General features: G+C 39.7%; 1 protein-coding gene across 4 annotated transcripts in view; it reads left to right on the top strand.

The window, feature by feature from the left end:
- Positions 1 to 25,653, top strand: part of JPH1 (junctophilin 1) — an 82,900-nt gene that overhangs the window by 41,499 nt on the left and 15,748 nt on the right. For all 4 annotated transcript variants that reach the window (XM_054498423.2, XM_054498422.2, XM_054498425.2 and 1 more), the window contains exon 3: positions 19,710 to 19,828. In XM_054498423.2, coding sequence (XP_054354398.1) covers positions 19,710 to 19,828 — 119 coding nt within the window. The remainder of the gene's footprint in view (positions 1 to 19,709; positions 19,829 to 25,653) is intronic.

Here is a 25,653-nt window from a genome sequence, read left to right as displayed (position 1 = left end):
TTAAGCCGCTGTGCAGAGCTGCTACTCCACCCATGCTCAGCCCCCTAGGAACCTAAGATCCCAGCTGCTGCCAGTGTCAGGAACACGGAGGGAATAAAGTCTGGTAGCCCTGGTTTTAGGACTAAGCAGGTTGTGTTGCCTCCGAGGAAGTGAAAACTGCTGGGAAGTCTTTGGTGTCATCTTCTGCTCCACTTCCCAATTTACCTCGTTTATTTTCAAACCTTAAGCCTAGCATTAGGTAAAAATTACTGTTGACGACATTTTAGCTCAGCTCCCAAAGAAATTGGATCCATATTGGAAATGTTGAACAAAGTTGAGCTAAGTCAGAGTCCACCTCACACCAGGTCTTTGTTTCTCAAGGAATGGTAGAGCCTTGGGACCCTAGACAAGAAATGTCCTCTGGCCAGCCAGATACTGAATCAGAAATAGGGACTTGGTGTTTCCACAGCCACATACCGGTGTTTCCAGAGTGGAAAGAGTGGCCTTGTGGGTTGTGGCAGCTTCTAACTTAAAATGATGCTGTGTGTGTGTCTATGCGTGTGTGTGTGTGTGCGCGCGCACGTGCGTGTGTGTTTCTGTGTGTGTGTGTCTGTCTTGCTTCATAATTTACAAAACTCTTACACATATCCCTAATTATATTCCCACACAAACATGTTGGCAATACCACTTCCACACCTCCAAGACTTTTAAGTGGTCTGCCAGAGTCACACAGCTTACAAATGGCGGAACAGGACCCAAATCCAAGTCTTTGACCAGCACCCCATTAAGTCTCTGCTGTCCTATTTCTCTGTCATCCCTCATGAAGGGAAAAGGAGTTTGGCACAACATATTACCTTAAGCTTGGTTACTGTTTCTGGTAGCATTTTACAAAGATACATAAGTGTATTAGTCCGGGTCAATCACCCCAGCCAACACTGTAACTCCCTTCTTAGCCTGTTGACTAAAAGGTAGGAAGAACCCAGAGTGTGCAGGTGGCAATCTTAACTTCCAGTTTAATGGAATTGTTGCGTCTTCTGGTGGCAGCATTCCTCCTTCTGGAACTAAGACCTCTAGGCCAGCAGAATGTAATGTCACAGGAATAGGAAGCAAAAATTTTGCTAGTGGATCACTAGGGATGATGGTGAGTGGGGCCACTTCCACTTCCCCCACTTGATTTCTGGACCAGTGAATCCTGGCTGTGGGAAAAACAGTATCATATATTAGACTTAGAGTTCCACATGGCTGGGGAAGCCTCACAATCATGGTGGAAGGCAAGGAAGATCAAATCATGTCTTACATGGATGGCAGCAGACAAAGAGAGAGAGCTTGTGCAGGGGAACTCCTCTTTTTAAAACCATCAGATCTCATGAGACTTACTATCACGAGAACAGCATGGGAAAAACCTGCCCCCATGATTCAATTACCTCCCACTGGGTCCCTCCCACAACACATGGGAATTCAAGATGAGGTTTGTCTGGGGACACAGCCAAACCGTATCAATAAATATCATATATATTGCCTCTTTTTGTTTAGAAACAGGAAATAGGATTTTATATTCATATTTTCTTGTATATACTTAAAACTCTGGGAAAATCCTTTTGCTTAACAACAACAAAAAAAGCAACACTGGTTCGCTATGGCTGGGTTAGTATCAGAGTGAATGGGAGACTCTTCCTGTTTTTTTTTAATATATCTTTGAGCCATGTGAATATATTACTTATTTATAAACTGATTTTTAGGTTATTAATGAAATGGATAAATATTCTCTGCATGCCATTGAATGCTCATTCTTTGCCCAGCATTGTGTGTATTTTCTGTTGTTAGGATTTATGTATACATCTGTGAGCCTCGTCTAGCCCTAAGAGGTGGGTTCTACCACTATTCACGTTTCACAGATAAGAAACTGAGGCACAATGAGGCTAAGTAACTTACCCTGGGTTACAGGCTAGTGAGTGGTGAGAGCTGATTCACATCCAGGCAGTCTGATTCCAGAACCCATGCTCTTAACCACCATAGGAATGGATTAGACAAATAGCAAGAAACTCAACTTTGGCTGTGTTCCAATATGATGTAAGAGGTACTTTGAGTTTGCCACTTCTGAAGTCTGTGAATCCTAAATAATGTGTCTACATCTGTAGTCCAGGGAGACTAAAATTCCATTATGCTTATCTAATCCAAGCATTGCATGTATGCTGTGGTTGTAACAATATGCTGTAGATTGAGGTAGCCGGCTTTTCAATGCCAAATATTACAGGTGCCAGGACAGCTAAGGACATGCCGAGGGCAGTGGGTGGGAAGGGAACAGTGAGGGCCTCCAGATGGCGGGAGCACAGCGGGGACCAGGATGGGATGGCAAGTGTGGCCTCAGGGTGGCCTTGCAGGCAGAGGGCTTCATATGCCACCCCAAGATCACAAAGTGCTTGCTAGAGCGGGTTTGGCCTGCATCACCTGCTGAAACCTCAGTGAAAGAGAACAAACAACACTGGCAACACCTCAACATCTTACAAGGGGTTAAGGGAGATGTTGAAACTTGGTAAGTTTTTTATCTTTAAGTAAAATAATTTGAAGAGCTAGTGTAGCTAACAATCACTTGTTACATGATATGGTCGATTATACTCTTATTTAAACTAAAAACTTCATCTCTTAAAAGGTCATTATATGCAAGAATCAACTCATACAATAAGGAGAACTGTATATGTTGATTTGAGAAAAATTTTAAAAATCATTTGGAAGAAAATGTTCATCTTTTATTAATTCAGATGATGAGGAAAACCAAGGATTTACAGACAGAATGGACAGAAAGACCACCATAGGAAAAATCTACAGCTCGTCTAGGACAGTGGGGTGGATGCAGGTGTGCATGTGCAGTTCTTACCTTCAGGTCACCCTAGCTTCCGCCACTTAACAACTGGTGGCCCAAGGTAGATGACAGATGTTATGCAGAAACTTCTCAGATAATGCTAGTTAAACCTGGCATATAATAAGCACTCGGTGTTAACAGTAATTATCATTATTATCAATACTTACTTTTTTGGCTTAATATCGTCAGTATATCCCAGGTATTTATATTTTTGCAATGGTAGTACTTTATAGGTTGCAAGTCATTGACTAAGAAGAGTCTGCCACTCTCCGTTATATATTGTCCTGTTACTGCCACATAGAGGCGAGAGCCTGGGGATTGACCTCCATGTTACAAAGGGCAGAGTTCACAGGTCATCTCCCTGCTCCCACCTTCACAGCCTCAGATCAACCTGTTGTTCAGGATGAGTGGAGCACAGGCCTATGGCTAGTGTAGACATCTGGGACCTGTCCCATCTGTCACAACTCTTTTACCTAAAAACCTTGACCTGTGCCCCTTTTTTCCAGCTCCCAACACCTATGGTTTTATGTGTCCGTTTAATGTTAGTTTCTCTCCTGGCCTCCTTAAAAGAATATACACTTTCTCTTAACTTCTCCTTTACCCCCTTATTCCTAGAAATAATGACCCATAACCCTTTCGTTCATTTAAATCTTAGAGCATGTATGAGCTATATGTGTGTTTCTAGTTGATAATATTACAGGGAAACATACAATATAATCAAATTTGAACCATAATTAGGAATATTTTTTAAAATATTTTTAAAAGCTCAATAATAACCGCTTAGATTGTTTTTTTAAGGCCAGAATTGGTCTCTTTCCTGATTTGATTCTGACGTAAGAAAGAAGACTCAGAAACCTTTCTCCCCATTCTCAGAGCAGGGGGTGGGGAAATGTGTCTGCCTCATATCCTTGTTCTGTGAAGAAAAACTGATGACTGTTACATTAAAGGATTGGAAGTTCCTTTAAGGATGTTATGCTCCCATTGTCTGTTGTGATGTAGCCACAGTGGGCTTCCAAGGCAGGTTCTTGATCCAGATTAGTGAATACACAACCTCTTGCTAAGTACTGTTCTGCATAGTTACAGTGGAAGAGTCACTCACATTTTTTGTTGTCATGCTGGCTTTAAGAATGAGCTTGGAGAAACATCTTAGAAAAAGAAAAGAAAAACTAAGAAGACCTTAGGTAATTTTCTTACTTAAAAGAATACCAGAGAGCTTGGGAAGGCATTCAGGAAAGAAGATGACATCTTGTTTATTGAAATCTGGAATTCGCTCTCTGAAAGCTCAGAGCACTAAGGGTAACATGGGATTTATTTGGGGTTGTGTTTTCATGATATTCAAAGCATAATTATATTCAGTAACACGTGCCCTCCAGTAAAAACAGACATCTCTGTTTTGATCCATTTTCTTCATCTCTGTTTTGCTACTATGTAGATAAGTTTGAAAGTCTGTATCCCTGACTACATGTAACCAAATAGTCTGTGAATGGTCCCTCCTGTGTTAGGGACATTTAAAAGTGGCTTTGAATTAATTCAAGTCTAGGTGGATGAAAACTTTTTTTAACTTAACATTTCTAAGATGGTTTTCCTGCTTATTCCAGAAAACAAAAGCCCAGTCTGTTATTCACTACTTGCTTAGGTAGTAATGTTTATTCAGCAAAAAATCAAATAGAAATTTGGCTGACAGTAGGAAAATTCTCATAGCCCAGGCAGGCAAAATAAATATCTTAAAAGTAAATAGGCCAAAACCTTGGTTTCTATACTAAAATTCCTCTAGATCTGCTAGGTGAATATGATCATATAATTTAAGCTGGATTTTAATTCCACTGCCAGCAAAATGAAGATGTTAATATCAGCATCATGTGTGTTAGGTCTTTAGGCAAAAGTTCTAGACATGTAAAATATTTCCTCAAAAGTTAACTGTCTTCTGATTTTTCCTGATAAAGGGATAATTCTGGCTTTAGGTCAACTTTGAACCGTGAAAGTTTACAAGCCCTCAACAGCTGTTCTCTAGAAAGGTGTTTTGTACATTTTATGTAATTTTTAATGATTCAGGGCATTTCTGACCTATTTTTCTTCTCGAAGCAACAGCGTAACTCCAGGTAAGAACTTATACCCTCTGCCTAGCACAGAAGTGTCTAAACTAATGGCAGTGGAGGAGGCAAAAGGGAGGTGCAGCTTAGAACCAAATGTTCTTAGAATGTCCACGTCTAAAAGCTCAGAAACATGAGAAAGCTGGCTTTTTTATGTGCATGCAGTTTCTTGTAAGCTTCTCTCAATAAATGTATTATACCTTACAAAATTTATATCTGGAAATTGGTCTTTGAAAAAATTATTCTATAAATATTCCAACAGTGCTCAGCTAGAGCCAGAAAGCATCTTTTCCTTTCATTATTGTTCACGTTTCTCAATTCAGTCTCTTAAGTTTTTGGTGACTGCTCCACAGGTCCCTGCCATGGCTCATTTCTCCCAGAAAACGCCTACTGCCCCACCTATTGGGTGGTAAACACCTGGGAAGCGGGGAGTGGGAGTCAAGCCAGGGTGTGTGGTACAGAATCTCACAGCTTGATTCAGAGCCAGAGCACAATTGGATTATGTCAAAAAGGGAAAAGGTGCCACGTGCATTTGCCGTGTTTCTTTGCAGAGCAGGCCAATTTAAATATAGCCTACTACCACAACTTGTCCAGAATTAAAATAGCCCAGAACAAGTGGCAAATGGCAGGGAGTGGGGCTTCTTGCCAGGAGATGGCTAAGGGATGGGAAAAATGGGCTTTTGAGAGAGGTTGTAGAGGCTCAAATAACAACAGAAGATAGGACACCTCCTTCATAACTTAAACTTCAGGTCAACATAAGGTCCCAGGGCATAAGAAAGAAGACTGGTTAAATCACTCAAAAGCTTAGAAGGGTATTTCAAAAACTGTATTAAAATGTGCTATATTATTTTTAAAATAAAATCTGGTTACTGAATTCCAGTTTAATGATTTCTTACCAAGAGGCAAGGACAGTACCATTCCAATTAGGTTTTCCAGACATAGGAGACATTTTTAAGCCATGAATTGAATTACATAATAGCCCTGTAATAAAGCCTTATTTGACAGAGGAGCCTGGTACTGTAGGTAATGAAATTATAACTTAAAAATATGAGCGATCCTGACTTCTTGTCAAGGCAGTGCTAGTATAAGAGTTGTATCTAATATTTTGGTTAAATTGTTCGTTCCTGAAGTTTTTTGTGTGGTTGAGTTTGTCATTGTTGTTGATTAGTTTTTCTTGTTATTTTTCCTGGGACTCAACCAAAAAACATTAGAGGATAAGGAGAATTCAGTTAAGTATGTGCCCCAAATGAAAATAAAAAACTTTCAGATACTCCTAAGTTGGTGCAGATATATATGTATTTCAATCTAATATAATCTATACATATTTAAAATGTGTGTACATATTTATATATTCTTCTCCCAAAATTCACCATCATATTAAACCCACTGAGCAAACATTCAGTAGTTGAGAGATTTTTTTCATTATACAAGGGATTCATCACCTTATAACATTTAAGTTGGTAGCTACAAATGGTGTGGTTAAACTGATAGTTTCTTCTAAGATTACAAAGAAGATTTTAAAAATAATCTAGGTCTTTCCATTATATTTAGAGTAGACAAGGTTTTAGTTTAAACATTAATTTCAGACTTTGAGAGCCAAGATAGACAAACTGTTTTCTGGAATTATGCCAGCAACCTGGAAAATATATTTTAATAAGTAACTTACAAGAAGGTATATTTGTAGTATCTCAGAGCTAAGGGTCCAACAGAGGCATCTCTGATCAAATCAGAACCTTTTCATTTCACTCTGCCATACAAGATCATGCTTTGAGCCGTTGTTACTATGACGTCTCAGAAAAACATTACAGAGAAACTTCATATTTATAATTTACTGTTGCCAGCAGTGATCTTTTGCCAGTGAGAGATTTAAGGGAGAAAAAGTCTTCTTTTCACCCCTAGCATTACAGAGGGGTTGGAGCAGAATGATGTATGCAATGTATGTAATAAGTAGGGAAAGAAGAGTGAACATGATATTTAGAACTAGGCAGAATTACCTGTGTGTCCAGAGTAGCAAATAATGTAAAAGCATTTCTAGACGTGTAGATCATTAAGTATGTTGAGGTTTTGTTGGAGGTAGAAAATCTAGTTCATCAGGAAATGAGGATTTGGACAGCAATTAAAAAATTTCAGGGGAGACAGGCCAGGGTTGATTATTTTAGGGAACACAAATTCAAAAGTTATCTGAAACCTGGAGAAGTGTTACTAGGAAGACAAGGACAGCGGGACATGCGTAATGTTAGTAAAAGCTCCTGACGGCATAGCTGCAAGCAGTGGGCAACCGCCCCTCGAGTTTCTGTGCAGTTGCCTGCCCCTTTGTCTTGGATGGGAAGAGGCTTCTTAACTCTCCTTCTTATTCTGTGGAACAAATGCCATTTTCCAGGGTGTTCCAGCTCTTGGAAGAAGCCCTGTCTGCCAGGGCAGTGGGAGCCCCTGCAGGATGTGATTCTTCCAAACAACATGATGGACCCCACAGGCCCCTCCTTGCCCTGACAGCCCTCATGTTTTCAGGGTTACTGGTCAGCCCACAAGACTCCATATGAAACTATAAAAGGGCTTTCTGTGCGCCTGTTTTCTTCATGCCATAACAAAGCATTGCCTGTGAAGTCTCATCTCCCATTGTGTCTGTTGCAGCAACATTTAGGTCCAAAATTTTAAATACATTTTACAAGTTTCCACCAGAATCCTAGAGAGCCTCATAGCTACAGGGTTCTCTGCCTTAAATGGAAGGGGATTTTTCACATTTGTGCTTCAGGTAGACAGAGTCAGCCAGTAAGGCGAGGGCACATCCTTTTGTCACCAAGTCTGTTGTCATGTCAGAAGACAAATATGATTTTATTGAAAAGGCAGGAAGAACTATTTCCAGTACTCCTATCGCTGGCCAAGACTTAGCACATTGAACAAGTCTAACTTGGCAAGTACAGCCTGATGTCTAGGGCAATCCTGGAGACCCCACTAAAGTAGCTATCAGATAGCGGCGAAGCAACAGGCAAGGCCCTGGACCCCAAAACTAATACTAGACAACTTGCAACAAGGGGGATGGTGGGCCTGGGGTGTTGGTGGGTAACTTTCCCTACACCTGCCGATTCAGTCGACTTACCCACAGTTAGAAGATGGCAGTCCATAGATTCTGAATTCTTGGGCCTCTAGAAATTCTTGCCTCAGTGGAAATGACGTCCTAAATTTCCCCCTTGTTTGGGGGATGTGCAACATTCCCATTGTGCCTAGAGTAATTCTTGAGATTCTTTGAACTCAGTCTGAACCTCGGATTGGTGAGGAGTAGTTCCATTCAAGTTATTGTGTCTGTCACTAAGGAATGGAGTCCAGGAGGGCAGACCCTGCATTCCTCAGTGGCTGCAGCGGGAGTCCATCCATCCCACCAACAGCCATGGCATCCCAGGGCCCAGAATCAATCCCACCACGAAGATAATAAAGGTTAAAAGCTCATCGAAGTGTGTCTAGAGGAGATACCCAGGCAGACAGCAGGCTGCTGGTCAGGAATATCCCAAGTCCTATAAGCATGGTAAGTATGTAAGCTTTGAAGCGGTTCACTAACAATCTATGAGGACCAGAGAAAAAGATTCCTGTTATTTGAGCCAGGGTTTAACATGATTTTTGTACTTAGTTGGCTTGAATCCTGACTTGCTTTTCTACCACCATTTTTAATGAAGGAAAATTAAATATTTTTATCTTGATGTACATGCATTCATCTTCAAAACTGACTTTGCTCCCCAAATTGTACCAAAGTGTTACTTTTCTTTAAGGGTACTAAACAGAAACGAGTCACCCTGGTTTACATATTTGTTTCTGCTTCCATTTTCTCAGTGTCCTCAGATAAGCTATCATTTTATCTGTTGAGTATCGGGATGAAAAATTTGTTTTTGGTGTAACACAGCAAATGCTAAAAATAGGTAAACTCAACAAATTTGAGACTCCCATGAGGAAAAATAAGAAAACTTCTTAAGAATTCAGGAAGAACTAGATGATCTTCTGATATTTCCTTTTAAACTTGGAGGCGTTAATTACTAATTTGGTGATTTGGGGAAGGCAACTATGAGTTGGATGAATCTGTAGTATTTTTAACACCACCTAAAAATGTTCCTGCTAAAGCATAACCTTGATGAAAACCAAATCTGTCCTACAGTCTTTAGTAAGATGTTTCCTAAACTGTGTTCTTTCATTTGAAGGTCAGCCAAAACTCGTTATTGGGAGAAGAAAGCACAAAATGTGCATTTTTCAATAGGAAGCATAAATGTATTAAAATAAAAGATTGAATAGAGAAGTAAGGAGAGCAGTGACAGATTCACAGAGAAAGCATGAATGCAAGAAGATGAACTCTAGATATAAATGAATTCCTATAGTAGAAAGAAAAATGTACAGCTAGATGATAATAAAATGTTTGCTAAAACAAACCTAGAAGATGGTAATAAAGAAACCTCTTTTCACAACGTAGTCACCAGTCTTCATCCTAAAGGTTAGGAGACCTGGGCTCTGCCCATTCATTTCTCTGGATAGCCATATGACTTTGCTGTGTGACTTTGAATATGTTCCTTAATCTCTCTGAGTCTCAGGTCTCTATAGAAGGAAAAGTAATTACCTGGTCACCAGGAGGGATCATGTGGACTCTCAGAGCCCCTTTCAGTTCAAACAGTGTTTCTTAATAGGTCTGTTAAAGCAGAAGTTTCAAGAGCAAAACCAGAAGTTTAATATAAATCAAAGCAAATACCCTTATGCTTGTTATATTTTTGTCCTCAATATCTGTTGCAGCAAGAAACTGAAGATTTAAAGTAAAAATATGTATGGGCTTCTTAGTTGAACTGTAGAATGAATGATTCCTTGTCACCAAACAAATGTGAAATAAACAGAGTGACAGAGCAGCAGTTCCTACAAGGAAACATGAAGTGAATAAAACAAGTTCACTGAGAGAATAACTATACCCCTAATGTTTTAACATTCCTTACAAAACAGTTCTCTCATAAATTCTGTAACTTCAAAATGTGTACCTTGGAAAGGATAGAGCTTAAGATGCACAATCGTTTTGGGCACAGTCCCAAGCAAGTTCATGTTCCTACTGTTCAGCATCAAAAGCCTGATAGAGGAATACATCTTTTTGTTCTTCGCTAGTTGGGCATATCTAGACAGAACAAAGTGAGGTAGCAGACTGGTGGATCTGAGATTTCTAGAGAACCATTTTAGATAATATAAAACAAATATCTTATTACCTTAGAGAATGTTTTTCAACTGTGAGTTCAAGGAGGAGTTCTAGAGGGTGCATGTCACTTTTAAGGAGTGAATGGTGTTTGCTTAATTTTTAAAAATGTATCTATAAGTATTTATAAAATGGAATCATTTGAGCACCACAGTGTGCATTTAATGGGCATTTGCAGCTGCTAAGTGGAGATGAGATGAGTTTATGATCCGATCACTTGGTCAGTGTGTCATTCAGCTGAATAGCCCTAGCTCCCGTCATGTATTTTGCCCATTATACAGTCTTGAATTACTCTAATTCCTAGTCGTGCTTAAATTTGTACCCATAGTGGACCATTGGTAAAGGACAAGAAGCATAACAACACTGATATGTGAACAAAAACAGCATTGACGTTGGTAATTCTCATCGTTACCCAGAAGGTCTTCTCAGGTTCTGAAGTTCTTATCAAGCACTTTCAGATGTTTGCTCCAGTGCTAAAAAGAACATGGAGTCAGGATTATATCTAGTATCATTTTATAGAATATGCATCCATTTTTAAATAATTTGGCCTGCCTGATTTTTCGCTTGATCCTAACTTCACGCTTTCTATTTCCTCTGGTCCAAAGGCCCCTGTTGGCTCTATACACTTCCTTCCTACCCAGAACTCTGTCATGGGTTACACCATGCTCCCCATCCTCCATGCACCATGTCTCCAAACCTGCGTCACAGCCACCTTTTCCCTTCTCTTCTTCTCGCAGAAGAGACAGCCGTGCTAGAGAACAATGCAGAATCATATAGATTCTAATGTGCCTTTCTTCCATTCGTTAGAACTTCTGTACAGTGCTGACTCCAAATCTTTACCTCTTTACTTTAAGCCCCAGATTTCCCCTGCCAGCTATTTATTTCAACAGAAGACTAATAGTGGGCATTTATCTACTAAGTACCTCTCTATGTTAGTACTAAGTACTTCATATAAATCTGTCCTCATCCCAGGACAACTCTACGAAGTAATATTCTCCCTATTTTACAGGTGAGGAAATTGAGACTAAGGTGATATAGCCAACATGTGATAAAGTGGGGTGTGCACCTGGGTCTGCCTGGTTCCAAAGCCCACAACACTTTAGGTCTTTTTGAGCTTAGGCTCCTTCAAGTTTTAGGATCCTTAAAACCACTGGATCGCCCCTTTCACTGTTCTTACATTCTTTCCTGTTTCCTTTCTTTTACTCATCCAGCACTTAACTCCAGCAATTGTCACCTTTTCAGAGCTGCTTCATTTTCTCCTGTTTTCTGGGCATCCTTCCCACTTTCCGACAGGATCAGCTCTCATTTTCTTAAAATACGAGTAAAACGTCTTTTTCCTTGACCCAGCTAATCCTTCTGGTTACTATCCAAATTTCCTCCTTCCTTTCTGGGTCAAAAGTCTCCAGCATGTGGCCCACACCTGCTTCCTCGGCTTCTTCTGCCCACTTTCTCACCAACTCCCTTCAGTCTGGCTTCTGGGGTGGCCTCCTTGTGAGAACTGCTCTCTGAAAGGTTCTTATCAAATTCAGCAAGCTTTCCCTAGCCCTCACCTTCTCCAGGACTGACTCATTTCAGTGACTGCACATGAATCTGCCAGTCAGGCTGAGAAACATGCAGCTGCCCCAGAGATAAGGCAAATTCAGATCTGGCCCACTTACCTCCTGAAAGAAGCCCAGGATTTATGCAAGAACAAGAACTGTGAACAGCTCTATTAGAAGTTCCCCTTCTACCTGTATGTTACTGCTGTTCCGTTTACCTTCCTGTTTCCTTCACCCAAGGACACTTTTGTCTCAGTCCTCAGTTCTTTGTTTTTTTGACTCACTTATTTGGTGAGTTCAACCACCTTTTGTTGAACTCATCTTCTGTGACATGACGCTCACAGTTCCGTTTAGAACCTTGACCTTTAATTTGCATAGCAGCCCTGTATCTCCAACTACAGATGCCTATGTCATGTAAAATCCTACTTGTCTAAAACAGAACTTGTCATCACTCTCAGACCATAGTGAGGTCATTTATTCATACACCAAGTTAGAAATCTTGGGGTTATCTTTTATGTTTCTCTCTTTTTTACCTATTTATTCATCCACTAATATTTGTTGAAGACAGCCTCCATGCCAGGCTTTATGTTAAAAGCTAGAGAAACAGGCATAAGTCTGCCTGCATTTTACAAAGTTCTGACACCTCTTTCCTTAAAATGCCCATCAGTTATTGCTATACATTACGGCTGTTTTCCTCTATTAGATTCTTAGCATGCCAGGGCTGGGTTGCATGCAGCAACTTCTCAACGGAGAGCCCAGCCTTTGTTTTTTCTTTCCTCACTTCCTCTGGACATATAAGATGCTCTGTAAATAGTAGTACATTAGGTGACTTTCTTTTATTTTTAGGTATGTAAAATATGTATAACATAAAATTTACCATCTTGACCATTTAAGTATATACATTTCAGTAGTAGTAGACCTACATTGCTGTGCAATCAATCTTCAGAACATTTTCATCTTGCAAAACTAACAATCTGTACCCATTAAACAGTAATGCTTTATTCTCCCCTCCTCCAACCCCCTGGAAATTACTGTTGTACTTTCTGTCTCTGAATTTGACTACTCTAGGTACTGCATGTAATATTTGTCTTTTTGTGACTGGCTTATTTCACTTAGCATAATGTCTTCAAGATTCCTCCATGTTGGGGCATGTATCAGAATTTCCTTTTTAAGTCTGAATAATATTCTAGTATGTATATAATCACTGCATCACACTGAATGGGAGAAAATATTTGCAGATCATCTCTCTGATAAAGAGTATCTAGAATACATACAACACATTTTGTTTATTCATTCATTGACATTAGGATTGCTTCCGCCTTTGGACTATTATAAATAATGCTGCTATGAACATGGGTGTATAAATATCACTTTGAGACCCTGCTTTCAGTTTTTTTTTTTTTTTTAGTATATACTGAAAAGTAGAATTGGTGGATTATGTGGTAATTCTATTTTTAATGTTTTTAGGAACCACCATACTGTTTTAACAGTAGCTGCAACATTTTCCATTCCCTCTGGCAGTGCACAGGGCCTTCGGTTTCTCCACATCCTTGCTAACACTTGTTATTCTCTGTTGTTGGTTTTTTTTTTTAATAGTAGCCATCCTTATGGGTGTGAAATAGTATCTCATTGTGGTTTTGATATGCATTCCTTTATGCTTAATGATGCTGAGTGTCTTTTTAAGTGCTTATTGGACATTTGTGTCTCTTTGCAGAAATGTTTATTCAAGTCCTTTGCCCATTTTTCAATCAGGTTGTTTTGTTGTTGTTGAAGTGTGGGAGTTCTTTATGTATTCTGGATACTAACCCCTTATCAGATACATGATTTGCAAACATTTTCTCCCATTCGGTGGGTTGCAGTGATTATGTTTTAAAGAGAAGTTTTCATTTTATTTAATGGTATGTTTTTGAACTTTTGAATGACCCTCATTATAAAGGACCTTTCTCCAAAAATTATTCCAAGAAGAAAACATCCCTTAAATATTTCTACATCAGATTTTTCTCAACATGTAAATAACATGGGAAGGTAAGTCTTAGATAAGTTTTATAAAGCACAATGAAGTAGAATAACCAATTATTTGGCATATTCCAATCAAGGATTAGAAATGTGCCTTTGATCTGTCCTATCCAGAGAATATAGCCTTTAAGCTTATTAAGTTTTTGATCAAATGTTAAGGAATAAAGTCTATAAAGTACTTAATTAAAAATAAGTACTTCTTTTCCAAGCTTAAAAAATGTTCCGGTGATGGACAAAAAGAAATCTTATAAAAAGAGGCTGAATAGCAGACACTGCTATTCCCAAATTATTACATATGTCCCCTGAGCATGAACACACTGCAGGGGGCTAGAGTTCAGAAAACTTAGTATTACAAGAGCTTATTAATCCAGGAATGTTTTGTTTCATTTATTTATCCTGCTTTCCAAAAAGTATTTGCAGGACACTATAATGAGTTACATACATGATAGAATTCCTGTTATTGGGGGTATAAAAGTAAAGTCATGTGATTAGAAAGGATTACCGTGTGCATACGTTGAAGATAGTTTTACTCCAAGTTTCCAGGTAGGCTTAACGAAAAGAGAAACAATCGATCCCGTAGTTCATGTTTTATGATACAAGAAAGCACAGGAGTTAAGATCAGAGACCACATTTTTCCTGGCACCAGACTCTAAGAAGGAGTGTATCACCTAGATCTTTATAAACATGACAATGATTCCCCATAATGGATAGCCTTTTACAAAAGGCATGTGAACATTCTTCATGTGAATCTTGGCTCCTCTCCTCTCCCTACGAATCTGTGAATGCATTTGTATGATGAAGTAATGTGGTTTAACTTTTTATCTCATTGACAAAAATCACTTGTGGCTCAGAGTGGCGTCACCTACTCTCTGGCTATTAATACTTTCAAAGCCTATATCATAACACTTCTGCAAAAGTTTAGGCCCTTGAAATATCAAATACCAGACTTCATTAGGGATATTATGTCCCTTAGTGTAACACGGGCATAATAGTTTACATTTTATATTATTTAGAAATAATTAAATAACATAATAGTTTACATTTTATATCTAAATAACTTGATATTGCTTTTAGAGAAAAGGAAGACAGGAACTCCTGCCTTGGCAAAGAGGACAACTATTCACTGGTGATATAACTTGTTTTAAACCAGGACATAAGAATTCTGTCTTAAAGTTATTATTCCACGTCCTATCTCTTAAAAAAAGGAATTTATGGAGAAAATTAACATTCAGTAATGAGTAGATGGTGAAGATGGGTTCACATAAGTCATCTTCCCAAATCAAGTTTACTGAGAATGGAGCTTCAGCAGAATTATTGTCTATTCTAGACCAAAGTCTTTATCAGCTTCGTCAGTTAGTAGATGTATAAAAGATTGCAAGTTAGAAGTTGGGACAGACATCTCAGGGCCCTATGTGTACCTGTGCTGAGCCTTGCGGAGGAGTCTGTCTTATCAGAGAACCAAATCAAGATTGAAAGACTCATTTCTTACTAGGTGCAGGTAACTCAGAAATCACACCTCTGATTTTAAACTGACACCTGTGGAGCCAGTTGGTTCTTATCCCTATCAAGAGTATTCCTTGCTTAACAGACTGATTTCTTCTTGAGGGCTGCAACTGTCTGCACAGGATAATTGCTTTTTTCAAATCTAGGTCTCTCATAAATGAATAATGTCACAGTCCAAAAGAAAGGCTAACAGCTCCTATTTTTTGCATTTTCTTACCCATGGTGCCATAACCCAGGAATGTGTTTTGGTTATTAAGCACTTTGAAGACAACCTGGAAGGAAATAAAATGGCAGAGAGGAGGATCGAAGTAGGGAGGTCAGTTACTTTTGTACTAACCCTGGTGAGGTGACAGTGAACCAGAGCATGTAAAATGGCTGGGGCGGTGGGGGGGCGGGGGGGAATATACTCTGAAGGTGGTGCCAGCTGGATTTGCTGACAGTGAATATGGTGTGTGAGAGAATGGGAGTTGTCAAGGATTACTCAAAGGTTTTGGCTTGAGCAACTGCAAGAATGGTGTTGCCGTCAACCAAGACTTGGGTTTTTATGTGCCAATTGCTTTTATTTTTTTATTTTTCTAATAATTTTCTTGAAATACTTGTACATCAAAGCAAATCACAAGGACGGTCTCTGAATCAATTAGGCTATCGCCTTTGCTGTCAAGTTTTAAGAGTCAGATCAGTAAACTAACTTAGACTTAATATGTCACAGATTTTTTAAAACATCAAAATCAGCACAATTTTGAAGCAGTTTGTTGTTGAGAAAAAACTATATAAAAAGTAGAAATAGCGCTTCACCTTTAGCAGACTTGTTCTCCATTCTAGATGAAAATCTTTATCAGCTATGTGAGTTCACAGATGTATAAGAGATTGAAAGGAGCTTGGAGATGTCTCAGGGACCCACGTGTACCTTAGCAGGAGAAGAGTATGCTCAGCATGTTCCATGTATGATTGAGTATGCTTTTTGTTAGAGCCTTATATGTTTAAGAAAAAGAAACTAGATTATTTTCTCCTAAGCCAGCTAGAGAGCTCAAAAACACTATTTCAGTTATTAAAGAAAAGAAAACCTCAGATACTCATCAAATTGCTGGTTAGGAAAATAATTTGTCATTAAGTTTTTAAGTACAGGTGATGCCTAGCATTCAGAAATTCCCCATTTATTGTTGCGGCTGGTCACAGTTGACCTCTGCAGAGCTTACATCCAGGAGGGAGTTCCATAGCTGCTCAGTGAGCATAACCAGCTCCCCAGGTCTCCCCAGCCAGCATGGCTGTGGTGTCTTCACCCATAAGGTGCAAGTCTTCACAAGTTAAAAATTCGGTTTATTTGTTAAAAATATATAGCCCTAAAAGAAAGTCAACAGCTGATGCTTAATTTAAAGAAGTGGCTTTTCAGTTACTTTTTACTACATTTGATGGGAGAAAGTATTTGTGATAATGGTATTTGGAGATTCTTGAGGGTCTGAAGATTTGTAAATGTCAGCAGTCTTTTGATAAATGAAATACTTTTGGGGCACGTATTCCCCTTTGGTGTATGCATTTTTTGCCTGTGACCAGCAATAGCATCAGGGCATCCAGTTTGAGTGGTTTCAGCTTATCTCTCCACACTGCCTAACCTGAACCCCACCCCCCAACGCAAGAACAATTGCAATTGACTGATTACAGGGGTCGTGTGTCACTCTGGAACTGAGCCTGGGATGTGATCACATGAATTCACTAACATGAGCCAGAGGCAAGTCCAGATTATTCCTGGGCAAAATCTAGACATGCCAGTGTCCTTAGCTGTACAGGCTGGTGTTAACAGCAAACTCAGAGTGGGTTTCTGTTCTTCCTTCTTGTCATCGGTTCCAAAAGCTCTTGAGCAGACTTCAGGATTCAGGTTTGAATGTGGTCTTGACTCATCTGGCCAGCTATACGGTAGCACTGAGCCACAGAGCTGGGCTGGATAGAAAGGTCCTCCTTTGCTGTGTGGTCTTATAGGAAACAGCAAGTAAAAAAGTAAAGGGTTAAGTACTAGCAGGCTTCACTGATGTTGTGCTTCCAAAATATATTTGCAGAAAGGTTAAGCTGTATTTGTTCTCCAGTTTAGCATATTATAAAAAGTGGTAGATATACTACTACTGTTTTATTTGACTGTAAGGTGGTGTGTTGTGATTGAATCAGAATAAGTTATTTGTACTTGAGTTTTGTAAATTTGTCATTAAAGGGCTAACAGATTGTATTATAAAGCAGCATAGCTATACTCTTATGGCTTTGTTAATTATGAATCTAGACATAATTAGGCTCTGGCTAAGAATAGCAGACAAAATGGAAAATCATTTGGGGGAAAAAAAAGTTTAGATTCTGAGAAACTGAAAGAACATTAGCAGAGGGCATCCGTTGATTCTCAGGCACAACACACAGGACTAAGGCATTACCCATCACAGATCAGCAATGGCACCCATGCGGGGTTATCCCAACAGCCAGTTGTTTAAGAATATGTCGCTCCCCTCTTGATGTTATTTCCATTTCATATTTCTTGATACCCCATATACAAATAATCTAAAGCATCCTCCATGGTTTAGAAATAGCAGTTTTGATGATTTGAAGTTGATCCACTCATTTTTAATGACTTTATTTTTTAGAGCAGTTTTAAGTTATCGGAAAAATTGAACAGGAACCACAAAGTTCTCATATACCTCTTCTCCTCATGCACACACACAGTGTCCCCTATTATTAACATCTTACATTTTGAGGTGCATTTGGTGTAATTGATGAACCGATATTAATACATTAGTATTAAAGTCCATAGTTTACATCAGGCTTCATTCACTGTTTGTGTTGTACAGTCTATAGATTTTGACAAATAGGTAATGTCCCCCACTATAGTATCATGCAGAATAATTAAACTCCCCCAGATATGCCCTCTGTTCCACCAATTCATTCTTCCCTACTACACTCCGAACTCTTAGCAACTCTGGATCTTTTTACTGTCTCCATGGTTTTGTCGTTCCATTCAGTTTTAAGAACTACCCAGCTTTTCCTAAGGAAGCATCATTCATTCCTTTATTCATAAAGTGGTCCCTCAATAAATAGTATGTGCCATGTAGCGTTCTGCACTTTGGGATTATGACAGAGGACCAAAAATTAAAAATTCCAGTCTTCACAAAGCTTACATTCTAATACATCAAGCCTTCAGGCTTACTTAGATCCTAAACAGAAGTGAAAGGAGTCCCGTGAGAGCACAGGACAAGAGGAGGTTATTGAAGAGAGTAATGTGAAAACGGGGCCTCCTACCAGTTGACCCCCTTGTCTCAGGCCAGGCCCGGTCCCTCCATGTTTTGGTCCCAGGAGCTCCACTTGCCAGCCTCCTCCCGCTGCTGCCCGTGTGTTCTCCCTGAAGAGCATCCAAAGCCCATGCCTTTTCCCAACTCCTCCTCTCTCCTGCTGTCTCCAACATAAGTGTAAACACCTTTTTCAGACTTCCGTTAAGTTTTCACTGCTAGTTATCTATAGCCCTGCCTAGTGCTAATAAAATATAATAGAAAGTTTACAAAGTCATAAGAAATAGGTACCCATAAACATCTAAAGACTAATGGAACAAGGCCTTCCCCTTTGCAGAGCAGATAAACCAGAGTTTTTTTCTTCCCTCCAACCCTCTCTGGGGCCGGAAGACATCATTCCCTGGTCCAGCCATAAGAAGCCCTATTCTTTTTCCTGCCACCTTCCCCATAACCCTAGTCCTCCAGAAAGATGAGAGGTTTCCATGAGTGAGGACAGGCCAGGGAGGCGATGGAAGACTGAAAGATCCATTTCATCCTTGCCAGTTCTGCCTCGCTGTCTCCTTTTTGGTTCATACAAGAAACATGCCTAAAAGTCAGCTAAATGGGCTCCTCAGGAACCCTTCTGAGCATGTTCTTAGAGCGGGCCCTGTGGTTTGTTCCTGCTGGCGAGCGCCAGTAGTGCACATCTCCCCACTACACATCCAACGGCATCAAGCTGGTAGCCTGAAATTGGCCAAGGTGAGAACATTTACACATGGATATGAGTAAACACTACCAATCCCCATTTCACTAATTTTTTTCTTCAAAGAACTACTTCACCAGCATGCCAGTGGGCAGATCTTTCTTAGTTAAATTCTTACATTGATTGTACCGTAGAAATGAATTCAATAAACACTATGAATTTATATGTTCTAATTCTACTTTCCATAATTTTAGGGGTGGGGAGGAATGCCAACCAAAGTCAACAGGAGATTTGATCCAGTAAGTTTTGAAAACCACACTTAGCGTCAAGCTACACAGACCTTGCTCTTACTTTTCATTTCCCTTGAGAGAAGGGCTGAGGCAATTCATGGGTAGTTTAGTTTCATCTATGTCATCTTCATTGAAATTTCACGGCAATAGGACTCTAAAATTTTTGCTCTTGTGGGTGTCGGGCCATAATCATAATTAACATTTCTTTTCCCAGATTACAATTTGCTTGTCCCTGTGTAAGTAACAAGGGGCCACCTATGCTGACTCGTCCTTTTGTGCCCCGTGTAGGACTGCACACGCCAGAGCGAAGGCCGATGCCGCCGACCAGGCCGCGCTGGCCGCTCGCCAGGAGTGCGACATCGCGAGAGCTGTGGCCAGGGAGCTGTCACCTGATTTCTACCAACCAGGTAAAACAGTGCTCCTTTGATGGGTGAGGCAGGAGCACTGGCTTTGGCTTGCTTTTATTTCCTTTTCCTTTCAACATAAAGATCTGTGCTTCCTGAATCCCAGCAATACTATTATACAAAACAAGCAGGGGTGCATGTGGTTGAGGATCCTTCATCTGAAATGCTTGGGACCAGAAGAGTTTCAGATTTCAGATTTGTTGATATTTTTCTATATTTGCATATACATAGTGAGATCTCTTGAGCTGGGGACCCAAGTTGAAACACGAAATTCATTTATGTTTCATAGATACCTTATACACATAGCCTGGAGGTAATTTTCTACAATATTTTTAATAATTTTGCACATGGAACAAAGTTTTGACTGCATTTTGACTGTGACCATTGGTCATGTGGAATTTTCCACTTGTGGCATCATGTCGGTGCCCACAATGTTTTGGATTCTGGAGCATTTCAGATTTTTGGATTAGGAATGTTCAACTTGTAGTAATAAATATCATCTGAAGCCTGAGTGTTAGCCCCGGAGATGGGTTATTCCCCAGAGTCTCGCCCTTCCTCCCCTCTACATATGACCAACAAAGTTTGAGCTGACAGCAGTAAACTAGACAAGAATCTAAAATATCTGATTCTAAGAAATTATTTTAGTGACAGCCACAGATTCTATAACAAATACCCCCAAATTCAGAGGCACTTTTAGTAGTAAGAGAAGAACCAGTCAGTACTGTGACTTTTTTTTTTAATGTATCTGAACTAAAGTTCAAAGGACTGTGGTTAGGAAGTATAACAGCATACCACTTAAAGTGATTAATCTGCACAGAGTAAGAGGAAAATGCATGTCATGATGGAAGAAATAAAAGTGACAACCTCAAGAAAATCGATCTTGGTCATCTGCCTCTCAGATGTTACAAAATAGCAATCAACAAATATTTGCAATAGTTTAAATTCTTAATTCACTTTCTAGTAGTTTCCTAGTAGACTCTTTCCACCCCCTCTATGATATACTAGTGTTTTTGTTTTGAGTTTCAAAAAGGCAATATTCACCTATTTGTATATATTCTCCATTGCTTTCTAAAGAACATCTTTCTAGTGATTGCTTGAGGCATCAACAGATTTCTAGGTGAAGAAACCAAAATAAATGTTTTCAATTTCTGTTAAAAGTTACATTTCTTAGTAAAGGATTTTTCCGCACTGGTTTTTATTAAATCAAGCTGTATAACCAGCATCCTGTCCCTAGCCGAGCACCCTGCATGAGGTAGGTGTTCGATACATATTTGGCTCTGGTGAGGGGTATACGCTGTCGGAACCCACAGGGTATCACCAAGTCCTAACAAACGACGTAAGTCAAAGTGAACAAAATAGCAAGATTTGTAGAAAAGCTAGAAACTTGGCTATAATCAAGGATGGAGCAATGAGAAATGACCTGGAGAATGGGGGCAGGAGGTTCCTGAAAAGAAAGAAGACAGTAAAAGGCCAGGCAAAGAAGATTCGGTTTTTATAAGAGAAAGTCTGGGGAAGGACCCAAGGTAGTTGTTGAATGATAGATATCATCATCACAGAGTGACTTCTCTAAGAGTTCAAGTCCAGGGCAGCCACTGAGAAGGGTATTTTCTTTCACATGCGTCTCTTTTAAACCTCTGGTTGAGATTTAAATCATTTTTTATATATACACAATTTTTAGGAAAAGGAACCTTTCCATTTTTTGCAGCGACCTCTGGTAGGAATAAACTCTCCTCTGGCATGAAATGAACTCATACTTCCCTGGTACCTATGTATATTGGCAAATTAGCTGTTCCAGGGCGTGAGAACTGGGAAAAGAGTTCAGCCACCCAGGAGAAATTGTTGTCTCCTCCCTAGCAGTGCTGCCATTGGAAAGAACCTGACTGATCAGGAGGCACTGGGCTTGAGCGGCTTTGAAAGCAAACAAACTTACTGTTGTCTGCAGATGGTAATTTCTCGGTTCTGTTAATTCTGTTGGGGAATGGGGTCCCTTTAGATTTCTATTAGGTGTTAACAAGAGGTAAATAATACGAAAGATCATCTTGGTTTCCCAGACTGAATGGTTTTAAAAGCCTTTTCTGGTGTAAAAGCATTTGAGGGGGAAAAAAATATTGTGGGAAAATGTAATGCCACCCTTTCTTAGCTAAAACAGCTTCATATAAGCAAGTTGTCCATCAGGAATGAATACATCACAGTAGCATGGACGACAGCGGGTCTATTTGAGACCAGAGCTTGTCGGGGAGGCTGCAGTCCCCTTTGACCCAAAGCCAGCACTTCCTTCAGCAACTGTATAGAAAGCCTTTTCTGTCGCGGGTATTATTGATCTTCTCAAGGGAGCATAACTCATGCTCTCCACTTTGCATTTACAGGGTGAGCAAATCAGATAGACATTTTCAAAAAGGGCTTTCAAGTACTTCTAAATTAGGCTGGCCGTTTAATTTACATATCTCAGATATAAAAGTCTCCATTGTTTGGAATGCATGTGTTCGTGCATAGAAGTTGTTAACCCTGGAATAAAAGATGCCTGTCATAGCTTACATGTTGAACACTTCCATGGCAAATTACCTATTTTCAGGAGCTGGCAGTATTTTCAGATATTTTCCATCTTAATTAAATCTTATGTTCTTTAGTTTAAAACTCTATTATTCTGTTGTTTACTGACTTTTTAATGATCACCATTCTAACTGGTGTGAGATGGTATCTCATTGTGGTTTTGATTTGCATTTCTCTAATGAACAGTGATGATGAGCTTTTTTTCATGTGTCTTTTGGCTACATAAATGTCTTCTTTTGAGAAGTATCTGTTCATATCCTTCGCCCACTTGTTGATGGGGTTGTTTTTTCTTGTAAATTTGTTTGAGTTCTTTTTTTTTTTTATACTTTAAGTTTTAGGGTACATGTGCACAACGTGCAGGTTTGTTACATATGTATACATGAGCCATGTTGGTATGCTGCACCCATTAACTCATCATTTAGCATTAGGTATATCTCCTAATGCTATCCCTCCCCACTCCCCCCATCTCACAGCAGTCCCCGGTGCGTGATGTTCCCCTTCCTGTGTCCATGTGTTCTCATTGTTCAATTCCCACCTATGAGTGAGAACATGCGGTGTTTAGTTTTTTGTCCTTGCGATAGTTTGCTGAGAATGATGGTTTCCAGCCTCATGCATGTCCCTACAAAGGACATGAACTCATCCTTTTTTATGGCTGCATAGTATTCCATGGTGTATATGTGCCACATTTTCGTAATCCAGTCCATCATTGTTGGACATTTGGGTTGGTTCCAAGTCTTTGCTATTGTGAATAGTGCCGCCATAAACATACATGTGCATGTGTCTTTATAGCAGCATGATTTATAATCTTTTCGGTATATACCCAGTAATGGGATGGCTGGGTCAAATGGTATTTCTAATTCTAGATCCTTGAGGAATCACCACACTGTCTTCCACAATGGTTGAACTAGTTTACAGTCCCACCAACAGTGTAAAAGTGTTCCTATTTCTCCACATCCTTTCCAGCACCTGTTGTTTCCTGACTTTTTAATGATCACCATTCTAACTGGTGTGAGATGGTATCTCATTGTGGTTTTGATTTGCATTTCTCTAATGGCTAGTGATGGTGAGCATTTTTTCATGTATCTGTTGGCTGCATAAATGTCTTCTTTTGAGAAGTGTCTGTTCATATCCTTTGCCCACTTTTTGATGGGGTTTGATTTTTTCTTGTAAATTTGTTTGAGTTCTTTGTAGATTCTGGATATTAGCCCCTTGTCAGATGAGTAGATTGCAAAAATTTTCTCCCATTCTGTAGGTTGCCTGTTCACTCTGATGGTAGTTTCTTTTGCTGTGCAGAAGCTCTTGAGTTTAATTAGATCCCATTTGTCAATTTTGGCTTTCGTTGCCATGGCTTTTGGTGTTTTAGACATGAACTCCTTGCCCATGCCTATGTCCTGAGTGGTATTGCCTAGGTTTTCTTCTAGGGTTTTTATGGTTTTAGGTATCACATGAAAGTCTTTCATCCATCTTGAATTAATTTTTATATAAGGTGTAAGGAAGGGATCCAGTTTCAGCTTTGTACATATGGCTAGCCAGTTTTCCCAGCACCATTTATTAAATAGGGAATCCTTTCCCCATTTCTTGTTTTTGTCAGGTTTGTCAAAGATCAAATAGTTGTAGATATGCGGCATTATTTCTGAGGGCTGTGTTCTGTTCCATTGGTCTATTTCTCTGTTTTGGTACCAGTACCATGCTGTTTTGGTTACTGTAGCCTTGTAGTATAGTTTGAAGTCAGGTAGCGTGATGCCTCCAGCTTTGTTCTTTTGGTTTAGGATTGACTTCACAATGTGGGCTCTTTTTTTATTCCATATGAACTTTAAAGTAGTTTTTTCCAATTCTGTGAAGAAAGTCATTGGTAGCTTGATGGGGATGGCATTGAATCTATATTAAAAAAAAAAACTGTATTATTCTACAATTCAGTTAGAAACTAAGGAAAAAACATAGCCTCTTGATTATAAAAGCGAGAAGTAGAAAAAAAGGTTGCTAGTAGATTATATGTAGATTAATCAAAAAATTTTTAAATAAAATCATAACTTTTGTCATTAAAGAGAAAAACATAGCCATGTGGGATGGCTTTCTCCCCCAAAGGGTTAAGCTCTAATAAACCAAAAGCATACAAATGGATGTTTGTGAATGTATATATAGATAATTGTGTACGTACACAGAAACCTAAATTGCCATTAGTGGGAGTGACTGAGTGAGTCATCCCCCAAGAATTTAGAAGATTGCCCTCTGAGAGTTCAGCTTGAAAATGAGTCCCTGAAACTATACAAAGGTAGATCAGGTCATCCTAAGTAATAGGGTGGCTTTAAGAACCACAGGATTTCCTTGTAACCTGATTGGGTTATAAAAACATCTAAAGAAAAATTGGTCACCCAAGGAAGTGTAGAAAAAAGAGAGTCACAGAGGCAAAAATTGGCAGTGTTCATCCCAACACTGTCCAGAGGAGGAGAAGCCTGAGCCAGAACCTTGGAAGACTGCTGTCACATTGGCAAGGACGTTTCTATTATGGGGAAGGATGCAGGGAACTATGGCCATGGTGTATGGCTTTACTGGCAAGATCACCCTGACTCAGGAAATGGATGTATCAGGCTAGCCCAGCTTGATGCCATTACATATTTGATTCAGCTCATGCTTCTTGTTCTGATTCCATGTTCACCAGTAACTTTCTAATTTTGGTTGAGCTTTCCATGGAGTTCTGCCAACAAGGAGAGCATGTACTGGTAGTATCAGCATGAGTCCCCTGACCTGTGTGACATTTACATTGCTCATTGTAAACTAGTAAATTGGCCTTCTAGGATTGTACGTCAGTCTGGTGAGCTTTGGTAATGTGAGTCTGCCCCAAGGGATGGTGCTGCTTCAAAGTGCTGGTAAAATCAGGTTTCTATGCCAGCAAGGGTGATGTAGGCTTTAGAGCAAGGGTGTCCAATCTTTTGGCTTCCCTGGGCCACATAGGAAGAAGAAGAATTGTCTTGGGCCACACATAAAATGCACTAACACTAATGATAGCTGAGGAGCTAAAACAAAATCACCAAAAAAATCTCATAATGTTTTAAGAAAAGTTTATGAATTTGTGTTGGGCCACGGGTTGTACAAGCTTGCTTTAGAGGGTAACCACTGAGGAAGCAGGGGAGACCGGGCTGCGCCCCTTCCTGGGAAGGAAGATTGGGAGACTAGATCTGTGGCTCTTTCTCCCACTGTTTCAGTTTCTTTTTAGGCTAGGCACAGTGGCTCATGCCTGTAATCCCAGCACTCTGGGAGGCCAAAGCAGACAGATCATG

This window comes from Pongo pygmaeus, chromosome 7 (genome assembly GCF_028885625.2).
Source record: "Pongo pygmaeus isolate AG05252 chromosome 7, NHGRI_mPonPyg2-v2.0_pri, whole genome shotgun sequence".
NCBI lineage: Eukaryota > Metazoa > Chordata > Mammalia > Primates > Hominidae > Pongo > Pongo pygmaeus.
Note: the sequence above shows the minus strand (reverse complement) of the source record. Positions and strands in the feature narration are given on the sequence as shown.